At 39.9% G+C, this 12,279-nt stretch overlaps 1 protein-coding gene across 2 annotated transcripts in view; it reads left to right on the top strand.

Annotated features, from left to right (window-relative positions):
* The window catches only part of si:ch211-266k8.4, a 49,192-nt gene that overhangs the window by 7,568 nt on the left and 29,345 nt on the right, over positions 1-12,279 (top strand). For both annotated transcript variants that reach the window (XM_046850165.1, XM_046850164.1), the window contains exon 10: positions 2,248-2,360. In XM_046850165.1, the coding sequence (XP_046706121.1) occupies positions 2,248-2,360 (113 nt within the window). The remainder of the gene's footprint in view (positions 1-2,247; positions 2,361-12,279) is intronic.

Raw genomic sequence — 12,279 nt, 5'->3', positions numbered from 1 at the left:
TTTAAAAAAATCCTCATTGCTCATTGTTTTTTTTTTTTCTTCTGGTTTTGTGTTGCTTTTGATGAAAAGGAAAAGTGGCGTGGTGTCACTGACCCAGTGTGGCTCAGTTACTCCGATCGTCACTACATGTGGGCTTCTTTTAACAGGGAGATAAAATGCTTATCACATTTCCCTCCTGGCATCTGCTTGACTTCAGCTTCAGACACAAGAAGGCGAGCTTTTCTTTGTTAGCACGGTAGTCTTGCGTTGACAGAAGGTTCGCTATGGCAACCTGGACATGAGGTCAGTGCTGAAGCAGTGCAGGAGCACCGAATGGTGAAAATCCTTCCTGGTGAAAATACTGTTAGATCCCCCTATAACCTGTAATGATGGTACGATCCACATAATGATAAAAAATAATAATGTAATAACTCTATTACATGTCTGTAAAATATATTGGTTTCAACCCTTCTCTACACACAGTGTTTTTTGAATGCGTGTGTGTGTGTGTGTGTGTGTGTGTGTGATCTCTCTATTACAAGTTGTCTGGCTCTCTATTTGTCTGTCTGTCTGTTGGTCTGTATTTGAGAGTCTGTCCATCCCTCTCTACAGAATTCACCCAGTTTATAAAACATACAATTGTGTGTGTGTGTGTCTGTGTGTGTGTGTTGTGGGGTGGTGGGGTGATGGAGGACATGCGGGTACTTGGTTATCCATGGGACATGTCCATGTTCATGCAGCATGCTAATTTGTGTCTTTATTGTAAGGATTTGAGGGACTGGGGTATTTAGATGCAGATACACTCCTCCACAAAGAGCATCACATGACTGAGGGGATTCCCGTAACTGCCCTAGTGTTGGTCAGGTTTGTCCCTTTGTTGCACCGTCTCTCTGTTTTACTCTCTCAGAGGATTCCTGGAACTGTGCTGGCATTGATTCTGAACTTAGCCGGTCAGGTCTGTATGTATCTCTGTCACTGTGTGTCTTGCTGTCTTTCTGTCTCACTGTCTTTCTGTCTCACTTTCTTGGAGAATTTCTTTATATGTGAGTTTACTGCCTCCGAGACAGACAGTGAGACAGACAGACAGACAGACATGACCTACTGAGTCAGTGCTCAGACAATTAGGGGAATTCTGAGACAGTGAGACAGACAGACAGACAGACAGACAGACAGAGAGACAGAAACAGAGACAGTCCTGATCTGGTCTTGCAACTGTCCAACATGTAAACATGAAAAATAGAATATAAGGATGAAAGAAGTAAAATAAATAAAGTATAAAAGAATAAGTATAACTAAAAAGTATGAAAATAGGTTAAGAATATATATATATATATGTATATATGTATATATATATATATATATATATATATGTATATATGTATATAATGTATTCATGTGTATATATATATATATATACATATATATATATATATATATCCATGAATTATAGAGAAAGGGATGGATATGTGTATGACTAATATTGACAGAAGTACAGATTAAAGTGATTCCCGTAATTTGCTCGTCTTGACTCTGAGCCTGGCAGGTCACTTCTGTCTGTCTGTTTATCTGTCTCACCATCTCAGGATTCTTCTACCTGCTACTAGCAGCTCAGATCTGTCTCTCTGTCTGTGTCTCAATCCAATTGTCTCACACTAAATCTCTATGAGGAAAAGGAAAAGAGAACGATTAGAGCGCTTCTGATGATGAGCATTGTAAAGAAACGATCCTCTCTCCTAGACTCCGCCCTCATAACGTCTGTCCTTTTAACATCTCTCCTCTTAACATCTGTCCTGGTCTCCAGTAACATTTAAATCTCATTTAGCTCCGAGGTCCAGCAGCAGTCTGAGTGTATTCATCTTACACCAGAGACTCAGCACCTGTCTTAGCCTGCTGTTCTACAGATTACACTCACAGCTCTCATCCCTTCTTTCTTTCTTTCTTTCTTTCTTTCTTTCTTTCTTTCTTTCTTTCTTTCTTTTCTTTTCTCTCTTTCTATTCTTTCTTACTTTCTTTGTAGTTTGCACTTTTTACATTTACATTTTTTAACATTGAAAACATTTTGTTGTTTTTTTTGTTTTAATCTGAACTGAACACTTTTTGTTGTCTGATGGTGTAATGGTGTAAATAATGCTGCTGTTGAAGCCTATTGATGTAATCTGCTGAACTCTCACCAGCTTGATCATTATAGTGTGTGTGTGTGTGTGTGTGTGTGTGTGTGTGTGTGTGTGTGTGTGTGTGTGTGTGTGTGTGTGTGTGTGTTTTCTTCAGCTCTCAGTATCGTGTCCTGATTCCAGCTTTATGGAGTACAGAGGTGCAGGAGTGGGAGATAACCTGCATGAACAGGCTCATACTTGAGGAGACTGATGAGGGTCATGATGCAGGTACACACACACACACACACACACACACACACACACACTACATCTTCTAATCTTGGCACAGACCTTCAGCCTGTTCTGACTTGAGCGGCTCCATCATTTCTAACTTAGCGGAATTACGGTTTTCCCATTACGGAAGTTAAAATTCCCACTGACTCCCATTTCAACCTTTTATTGGAACTCCTTCAGCTTTCATGTTCAGTGTTTAAGCTTGTTTATTTTTCACAGACAGATTGTTTCGTTCTTACTTTCTCACCGCACGCTGCAGCAGCAGAGCTCAGGCTCACTCATACTACAGTACGATGAGTTACAAATATAACAAACATATAAACTATAACAAATCAAATCTATATATTAATCATGTTCTATCTGCCTCAGGATACTCAGGATCCCTCAGTCTTTTCTTTTTATTATTCTATCACTCTCTTTGTCTATTCTTTTTCTACCAGTAACTGTCTATCTGTCCGCCATCGTCAGTCACCCTTTTCTTTCTTTCTTTCTTTCTTTCTTTCTTTCTTTCTTTCTTTCTTTCTTTCTTTCTTTCTTTCTTTCTTTCTTTCTTTCTTTCTTTGTCTTTCCTCCCTCTTGTTCATTGTGAGATTGTAATGATTTCTGATCAAATCTATTCGATGACCTATGCTTTCGTGTTCTGTAGAGTTTGTACCAGTAAGTCTCCCCAGTGATTCGTCCCAGTGAGTGTCCCCACTGAGTCTCCATAGTGAGTCTACCCAGTGATTTGTCCCAGTGAGTGTCCCCACTGAGTCTCCATAGTGAGTCTACCTAGTGATTCTCCCCAGTGATTTGTCCCAGTGAGTGTCCCCACTGAGTCTCCCCAGTGGTTTGTGAGTCTCCCCAGTGACTCTTCACAGTCTTCAGTGTTTTTTCACCCAGAGGAAATCTCTGACCCATGAACACAAACTTAACATCTGTGTACAGAAACTTCACACACATTTCACTTACTCTGTATTTTTCTCTTTATCTCCACATTCGTTCTTCACTCTCTCTTCCTAACCACGTTCATTCACTTCCTCTCGCTCGGGTTACGATGTCCTCATGATTTATGTGTATAATCTCTCTATGCTTTTCTCTGTCTGGCATCCATGACTCTGAGTCTGTTGATGCAGGAGAAACTCCCAGAGGCTCCGTCTGGGTTTAAGATCTTTAGGGAATTATGCAACTTATACTGTCTGTGTGTGTGTGTGTGTGTGTGAGAGAGAGAGAGAGAGAAAGAACCGGAGGTGTGTAGTTAGGTAGGCTCTAGTTAATTGAAGGTCAGAAATGAGCAGAGTGTGTGTGTGTGTGTGTGTGTGTGTGTAGCTCCTGGGCAGAGACAGCATGACTCACATTGAGTCATCATCCCACTTCTTTACTCTTCCAGTAGGGTGAGATCACACACCGAGAGCTATGTCTTGGACACACACACACACACACACACACACACACACACACACACACACACACACACACAGTCTTTCTTGCGTGTTAAATGACCACAGATTCATTCACCGACACTCTTCTTCACTTTCCTGCTCTGATTCCTTCTGTGTGATGTTTGTTCCTGATACACTTTATTGCCAAAAGTTTGTGGACACCTGACCGACATAAGATTGGTATTTGCTTCTTTATGAACATACCATTCCACATGTAATCCCAATTTGCTTTCATAATAAGCTTCACTCTACTGGGAAGATGTTACACTAGATTTTTTGCTCATTCAGATACAAGGGTGTTGGTGAAGTCAGGTACTGATGTAGATGAGGTGAGGAGACCTGGGGTGCAGCATTCTCATTCATCCAAGCGGTATTCAATATAATTTAATAGCAGGAGATTTTGGACTCCAACCCATGTAAAGCATCTTCATTGCACTAGCTTTGTGCACAGGGGTAATGTCATGCTGGAACAGGTTTGGGGTAATTAGTTTGAGATGAGTCATATCACAAATCATCCAAATATCCAAGACACTTTTACCTGAAGCTAGGTTTTAGTTTTTGCTCATCTCTCCTCCGAAATCTTCTGCATATGCTGAGACGCTGTTACTCGTCGTGCTTCTAATTATGCAGAATGACCAGATCAGGTCAAGTCAAGATGTCCCACTGGACACAGATAATCAAATCACAGCACTTGTTTAGCAGATATGTGGCTCAATCAAGCTGTTGCAGAAGGACACTGTCTCACAGCTGTGTGTTTTTGTGCCGTTTGAGTTCGTATGGGGTGTTGGAGATCTTCCACTCCAACCCATATAAAGCAGATCTTCATGGAGCTGTCTTTGTGCACAGAGGCATTGTCATGCTGGAACAGGTTTGGGACTGGTGGTTTAAGTGTAGGGAAAATGTAATGCAACTGCATCCAAACACATCCTATAGAAATTTGTGCCTCCAATTTTGTGGTAGCAGTTTTATGGCCTAAAAAGCCGTGTTCTCCCAATACTTTTGGTTTCCAGACTTGCAGATCAGGAATCCGGATTCGACCAGGATTGTGACAAAGCTGCTTTTTCGACCGTGTCCTTTATTAAAAGCATTCAGCTGTTAACGCATGTAGAATGTGTAGAACATATGGAAAGCGTTCCCTGAAATATGAAGCTTACGATGACAAAGAAATATGGAATGAGAAGTTCTTCAAGTGCACATCTGTGTGATGTTAAGGAGTGCACATACACTATATGGCAAAACATTGTGGACACCTGACCATAATATGGGTATGTTCTTCTTTCTTTGTTAACACCCCATTCCACCGTCAAATCAGCACAAGTAAGGATTAAGGGTCTTGCTCAAGAGCTTCAGTAGTGGCAGCTTGATGGTGAACTCATGACCATGCGATCAGAAATGCGACGTTTTAACCACTGTGCTTCCATGTGCCCTGAAACAGGTCAAAATCCTGGTATACACAGTCTTTATCATCATTACTATTCTTACTATTACTATTTTTTTTTTGGGCTGTGGTTTTCACTAAGACCTACACACACCATTCATGTTGCTATACATCTATGAGGATTTGTATCCCCCCCAATACACACACACGCATCTCCATACTTACTCTTACTTTCTGTACCATACATTCTGAACGGATTATTATAGTCTCTCCATAGAGCCCCGTTTCGAAAGGTTTGTGCTTGGATGAAGTCACTGAACCCTCTCATTATAGATGCTTTAAATCATAAAAGACATAAAGTAAGCTGAGCATCAGGTAAAGCATCAGGTAAATTACAGAGCTCAGTGTAGACGGTAATTACAGCAGGATGAGAGAATAACACAGACACACGACTGACCTCCAGAACAGCTGCTTTATTTGTCATCAGCATTGTTTGAAATTGTGGATTATTAATCCAAATGAACATTTAGATTGACGTCTAATGTTTGTAACACAATGTATTTCTGTGTATAGTGATCAAAATAGTCATATTTACTGTATATCTGCCCCAATAAGTGAATGATGATATTATAATTATTACCATATGACCACTGGGATGAAACAATCCTGATCACTTCAGCATAAGGCGTGGCTTCTGACAGTTCCTCAACCTCAGCTACATCACTCCAATTGATGCATGTTTTTTTTTTTAATCCTGTACATGAAGGAATTTATTTAGTTTGTTTAGTAAATTCTATTTCCTAAAAACTAGGGGTCTAAATTAAAATCCACACTCTTTCACCATTTTTTGAAAGAGTGAAAAAATCTGTTGGAAAGAAAACTGGTTCTTCTGTATATTCAGGTAGGCAGCTGACCTCATTCTTGGGCAGATAACGATGCTGAACCTAAACGAGATCAACGAAAGCATCCACAGACCATAACACTGCCCCCACAGGCTTGTACAGTAGGCACTAGGCAAGATGGATGCATCACTTTATATGCCTATGTTCTTACCCTAATGCTGAAACAGGGCAAATCTAGACTTATCAGACCACATGACTTTTTTCAAGACTGAGTCCAATCTTAACGCTTCCTAACAAATCGAAGCCTTTTAGAAATAATACAGTTAAGAATCTTCCATTCTTCCGATGGCATTGAAACTCTTGTCTCCTCTATTTGTTCTTCTTGTCCTATCGATCTGCTTCGTCCTGCTGCTGCATATTAGTTTTCGGGTTTGTAATTGTACAGTCAGCGTTTGGGTCCTGCACCACTCCAGTACGGTACAATCCGCACTGCTTCCTCTTCTCCCTCTTTTTGTAATGAGATACGATCACGACGTTTCTATTCACGTTTCCACCATTTTCTTTCCTGCAGTATCTGCTGTCTACCAGGAAGATATTACCTATAACACAGAGGTCGAGACGCATCACTGGAACCCTGCTGCTGTTTTGTACACTTGGATGTGCACTGGCTATGAGCGTTTAGCTTGTATTGTTAGAGTTTATCTATGGTAGCTAACATTTTAGTTATATAGAAAGTTATATTATTTGAGCTTCGCTCATGGTTTCACTTCGATAACTCAAACTGGTAACTCAAATCAGCATTTTGAAGCTGCGCCTCAGTTTTTTTCCGTATTAAAAGTCGTAACTGGAAATAATTTTATGATTTCCTGCATTTCCATGACAGGGTTGTGACACACTTTTCGCACCTTCAAATAATATCAGGGTTCATACACGTTTTGGAAAAGTATGGAATTTGTGTGATTGGATAAGTATTAAAAAAAAAAAAAAAAACAGTGTATTGAAAAATATTTGTGTTTCTATACTATTGCCCTATTTGTTTTTCCAAAAAACTATATATTTAATAATTTGTAAAAGCATTTTTATAAAAAGGCGACGTCTGAACCAATCAGTTTACTTTTTAAAACGGCATTTAAAAACGCACACCGTTCACACTTTTGTTTTTAATCGTTTCACCAGAGTTGCTAATTTGCACTAAAACATTTGAAATCGCTTACGTTCTGTACTGCGGCAGAACAGAACACGAGACGATTCGACCCTGTCGTTTATTTATTTCTCTGTTACCGCTTTTTGAAACGTTGCAGTAGTTGCGTCGTTGAAACTGTAACGTGAAAACGTCGTTTTAAAATTGATCCGCTTTGGAGAGCGTTTTCAAAAAGCTACCCTTTCGTTGACAGAAAACAGCGCCTCTCTGTGGATGGATGACCGAAACTGCATTTTCAAACAAAATCCTATTAACTTGAACATAGGCAAAGTGTCTTTTTGTTAATGACAGTTCTGTTTTGTAGTTTCTAGGTGCATTGCACATGAACAGTCCTTCAGTGACACATTTAAAAAATTTGATTTCTAAATGATTAACATTGCGCTGTTTAGAATTGAAATTTAAATAAAATGCTGTGCAGTGAACGAGATTTGGTGTAAATTTGTATGAGCTGCAGTAGCTACAAACCTCTGCCAATCATTTGGTAATATAATACCGTACATCAGAGTTTCTGAGATTGTAACGTAACGCATGTTGTAGTTGAATTTAGAAACACATTTTTTAGACGTTAATACGGTTTTGAAAATCTAAAGGAAGTCTGCATATTTTCTCAGGGAAAAGTGTGGAATTTTGAAATGAAAATTGCGTAGGAAACCTGAATAGTGCGTCAGCTGTTATTGTGCGTAGGCAGCACGGTCAGGCCTTTCGTTTCGTTTTTCTTCACTTTAAGTTCCCACAGTTACGGAGATGTTTCGAGTAATATAACAGTTGCTATTCTGAGAGCTGATCTGGAAACCTGACACAGTAAGATTTTAATTTTAACCTCACCCAGATCTTATCACAGCATCCAGCAAGAATCCGGTTACATCCTAATCTGTTTTTTTTTTTGCATCCCCATCCCCATTAATGTGTGGCTTTCCCTAAGTACATAATCCTCACAGATCCATGTAGCACTTAAATTGAAGCTAGTACTTATAAAGCAGCCATCCAGCTCTCTGGGAGTCTTTACTGCAATTAAATGGGATGGTTTGGGAATGCCTGGCCATGTCTAAGATGCTTCCTGCATAGGTGCAAACTGAGAAGTTGAAGTTCAGTTGAATTGTTTGCGTAACAGTCCAAGTGAAGATCATGGGTCCATTTACTACATATGAAACAGTGAATTCCTGACCATGTGGTTCTTTTTTCAAAAGTTTACCCCAAAGCATTTTTTGCTCCACTGGAACTAGGAAGCACAAACATTGTTCTAGCATGACGATGCCCCATGTGCACAAGGCCAGCTCCAGTAGGATATGATCCACTGACCATCTTTTAATTCCTCACGTTCTCCAGCATCTTAATGCACTTGTACCACAGTGAACACTAATCCACAGCCAAAATCTAGTGGAAGCCTTCCCAGAAGAATGGAGCTTCTTATAGCAGGAAATCTGGAATGAGCCGTTCAACAAGCGCCCGTTGATGTGATTCCAGAGAGTTCACATGCACTATATAGCAAAAGTTTGTGGACATAAGATTGACATTTTTAACACCCCTCTCTACATTTAGTCCCCATTTAGTGTTGTAAAAAACCTCCACTGTTCTGGGATTTGAACTCACAACCTTCTCTTCCAAAGTCCAAAACAAAATCTATTGTCCAACCATTGCTATATCAATGTGCTATACAACTAAGAGCTTCTTCTTCATTCAGCTTCTCCCATTAGATGTCACCACAGCGGATCATCCGTCTTCATACCCCCCTGTCCTCTACATCTGCCCTTTTTCACCCCAACCACCTGCATGTCTTCTCTCACCACATCCATAAACCTCCACCTTGGCCTTCCTCTTTTCCTCCTTCCTGGTGGCTCCATCTTCAGCATTCTCCTACCGATATACCCCGTGTCCCTATAAAACTAAGAGCACAAATTGAAAATCCTGTTGTCATCTGTAATAAAAGACCAGATGGTTGTTGACCTGCACCAATCAGGTAATAGATATATACAAAAAAAAATCTGAGGTTTTGATTGTACCAAAATTGTTCCATACCTACCAGGCACAGCTTTTGAGTTTGTTGAATTTTCTGATAGCGCTGCTGATCTATAAGTTCATTCAGTTCAGTTCACACCGCAGTGATAAAAGTAGCACTTAGACTGAATGAGATAACAAATCTCGAACAATAAAGCTTCCACTCACCTCCACCGCTTACGCTTCAGGTGTGACGCATTTGTTATCGGGCGAACTGGAATACGTGCGTCGCTCCTATAACTTACATCCACTTTTACTGGAGTGTCCCTTTTAAACTTTCCCTAGAGTACAAAAGTTACAAAAGTATTTGCCTTCAAATGTATTTAAGTATCCAAGGTACTATGATTTATTACGACTGTAATGTTCCTATTATCATTTTTATCACAAGACTCTTTACTGAATCCACTCAGTTGATGTTCCTCTCATCACAACAATCTATTAATAGAATGATATTAATGAGTCAAACACTCTTTTTTTTTTTTTTTTTTTTATTAAAATGATCATAAACCCAAAACCTTCTTTTCAACTATTTTAAAGAAAATGGTGTAAACGAGGTCACGTGTGTTTTGGCAAAATCACGTCTGGAGTTTCTTCATCATTTATTCCTCTCTAAATGTTCTGCTTGCTGTTGAACTGATGCTGAACTGCATGTCGATGATCAGTAGATACACCGAGCGCCGATCAAAACGAGTGTAAAACGGAGCGTGCGCTCGATCCTGATTGGTCGATTGCTGCGTGTTCGACCTGTTAAGTTTTTATCCTCGTAAATAAAAATGAAGGAGTGATTTTGCAAAATGTAGTCGAGTAAAAAGTCATATATTTGACTTTGAAATGTAGTGAAGTTACAGTAAAAGTCTCCCCGGATGGAAACACTTCAGCAAAGTACAGATACGTGAAGCTCCTGATCTCTCCTCGTTTTTCCGCCCTTGAAGCTCACGTGCCACCTGAAACACCTCGAGCGACCTGTTGCTGCATCGCCGTATGTCGCGCGTACGTCGTGTCAAACGTCTCTGTGGCAGATTTGCCTGGTTTAACGCTGAATTTTACGTGGTAACACACGTGGTCAAAACACCTAGTTAGTCTCGAAACCTTTTGATACCACCTTATATGAGGATCACAGTTTCACCTTCCAGTGTTTGAACCTGACCTGAAGGAATCCGTGTGAAGTCGACGCACTTCTTCAGTCCATCGACACTTTAAATACCATATTCTTTCATTTTTATTGTATTTTACACGTCTCGTCTGATACTTGTCTATAAAACAGAACACACTGCATTGGCTTCCATCACGTACACAGATGTTGGTCCATAAACCGAACGCTATTTCAGCCTCGTTTGAATTTGAAGGTGCTAATTACCCTCTGACCTGCTCTGTGTATCTCAGATGGTTCTCTTGCTAACTCTCTCTTAAGAACTGTCTTTTTTTTTCTCCCTATCAGCCCTGAGTAACCGCTTTCAAGTCAACCGTGTGTGACAGGAAGATTAAACCCCAACCTAAAGGAAGGAGTCATGACTTTGTAGCTGACTGCAGTGATTTAAAGGCCTGAGCATCTGCAGGTCCTCCAGGAAGGAAAAGTAGATCGAAAGTGGAAAAAGCCACAGCTTTGATGTGAATGTTCAGCTGATTGTAAGAGATAAGCTCACACTGGGTCATGTTTTTAAAGCTGAGCACATCAATTACATAACAGATTGCTAGATTGAGGTAAATTTGTGGAAAGATGTTCCACTAGGATTTTTTTTGGAGATTTGTGCTCAGATGCTTATTAAAGCTGATGTAGGTGATGTGAGGAGGCCTGGGGTTCAGTCTGTTCACATTCATCCCAAAGATGTTCAGTAGGGTTTGAGTTCTATAGCAGGAGATCTTCCATTCCAACACATATCTTAACGGAGCGGTCTTTGTGTACAGGCGCATGGGCATATGGCTGGAAAAATCAGGTGGCTCAATACAAGAGGAGAATATCTGAGGATTACAATCTCTCTCGCTCACTCATTAAGTGGTTTGATGACTAGATTGAACCTCATGACCCTCATGAAGCTCTGAATTTCACCCTGAGCCTGAGAGATACACTGATTGATATTGATATTATTATACACGATTTCTTGATACATTTTACCGAGAAAATATCCACAGTATTCTGATTTTGAAATGTTTAATTAATTCGATGTTTGATGGCTCACAGTTGATTTGCTTTGTCTTGTAGACCTGGACGAAAGAGCATTTCGGCTGTTGTTTTGGTGACAGTTTGTTAGCTATATTACATATCATAATATTCAAGAACTGCCCTGAGTATTGTGATGTGATTTATTTTTATTTTTTGCCATATCGCCCAGCTTCCTTGATTAAATCTGTTTGTGGTCATTTTGAGCTTTGCTGGTGTATTATATAAGCACTGATGAATTAGCTTTTAGAATGATTTGGCTTGTTCGGTTTATTATTTAAAAAAATTGATAAATTAATAAAGTGTTGTTTACTCAGTGATGAATTAATGCTGATTTTGTCTGGTGTGATGAAATGTGTCTTATAAGGAAATCGAACTGATAAGTGTTACTTGAATGGCAGTGAATACCCAGCTCTGTGTGTGTGTGTTGAGTAGCTTGACACACAGTTCTGCTTGATGTGCACACACAGTGTGATGACGGGGCGATATCGCTTTCTGGCTTGACTTCTTGGCAAGCGATCAGGCGCTGAGTGTGCATGAGGCAGCATATTGGGAAGCTGATAATGTGTCCTTGATTCGTCCAAAATAAACACATATACACACCACACATATACACACCACACACACACACACACACACACATTTTGGCTCATTTTTGAAAATTACAGGGTCAAACCAAAAAGCAGGATTTTAACCATTTTAAATCCGGGGAATAAAATTTTTCCGTATTTTCATGCATTTTCTTTTCCTGATTCTGTCGCATTGTTGGCCATGCCCACATGGATGGTCTCTGGGCCATTGTTCTTTTGTAGAAGAGCTACGGTTCTTCTGACTCTATACAATGTAATGTATTTGAGATCGAAAAAAAATACTTTCTAACACAGGGATGTCGAGTCCATGGTTCTGGCAGGTCATGTG

The sequence above is a fragment of the Silurus meridionalis genome, chromosome 5 (genome assembly GCF_014805685.1).
Source record: "Silurus meridionalis isolate SWU-2019-XX chromosome 5, ASM1480568v1, whole genome shotgun sequence".
Classification (NCBI taxonomy): domain Eukaryota; kingdom Metazoa; phylum Chordata; class Actinopteri; order Siluriformes; family Siluridae; genus Silurus; species Silurus meridionalis.
The sequence above is the reverse complement of the archived record's forward strand: the minus strand, read 5'-3'. Positions and strand labels throughout refer to the sequence as shown.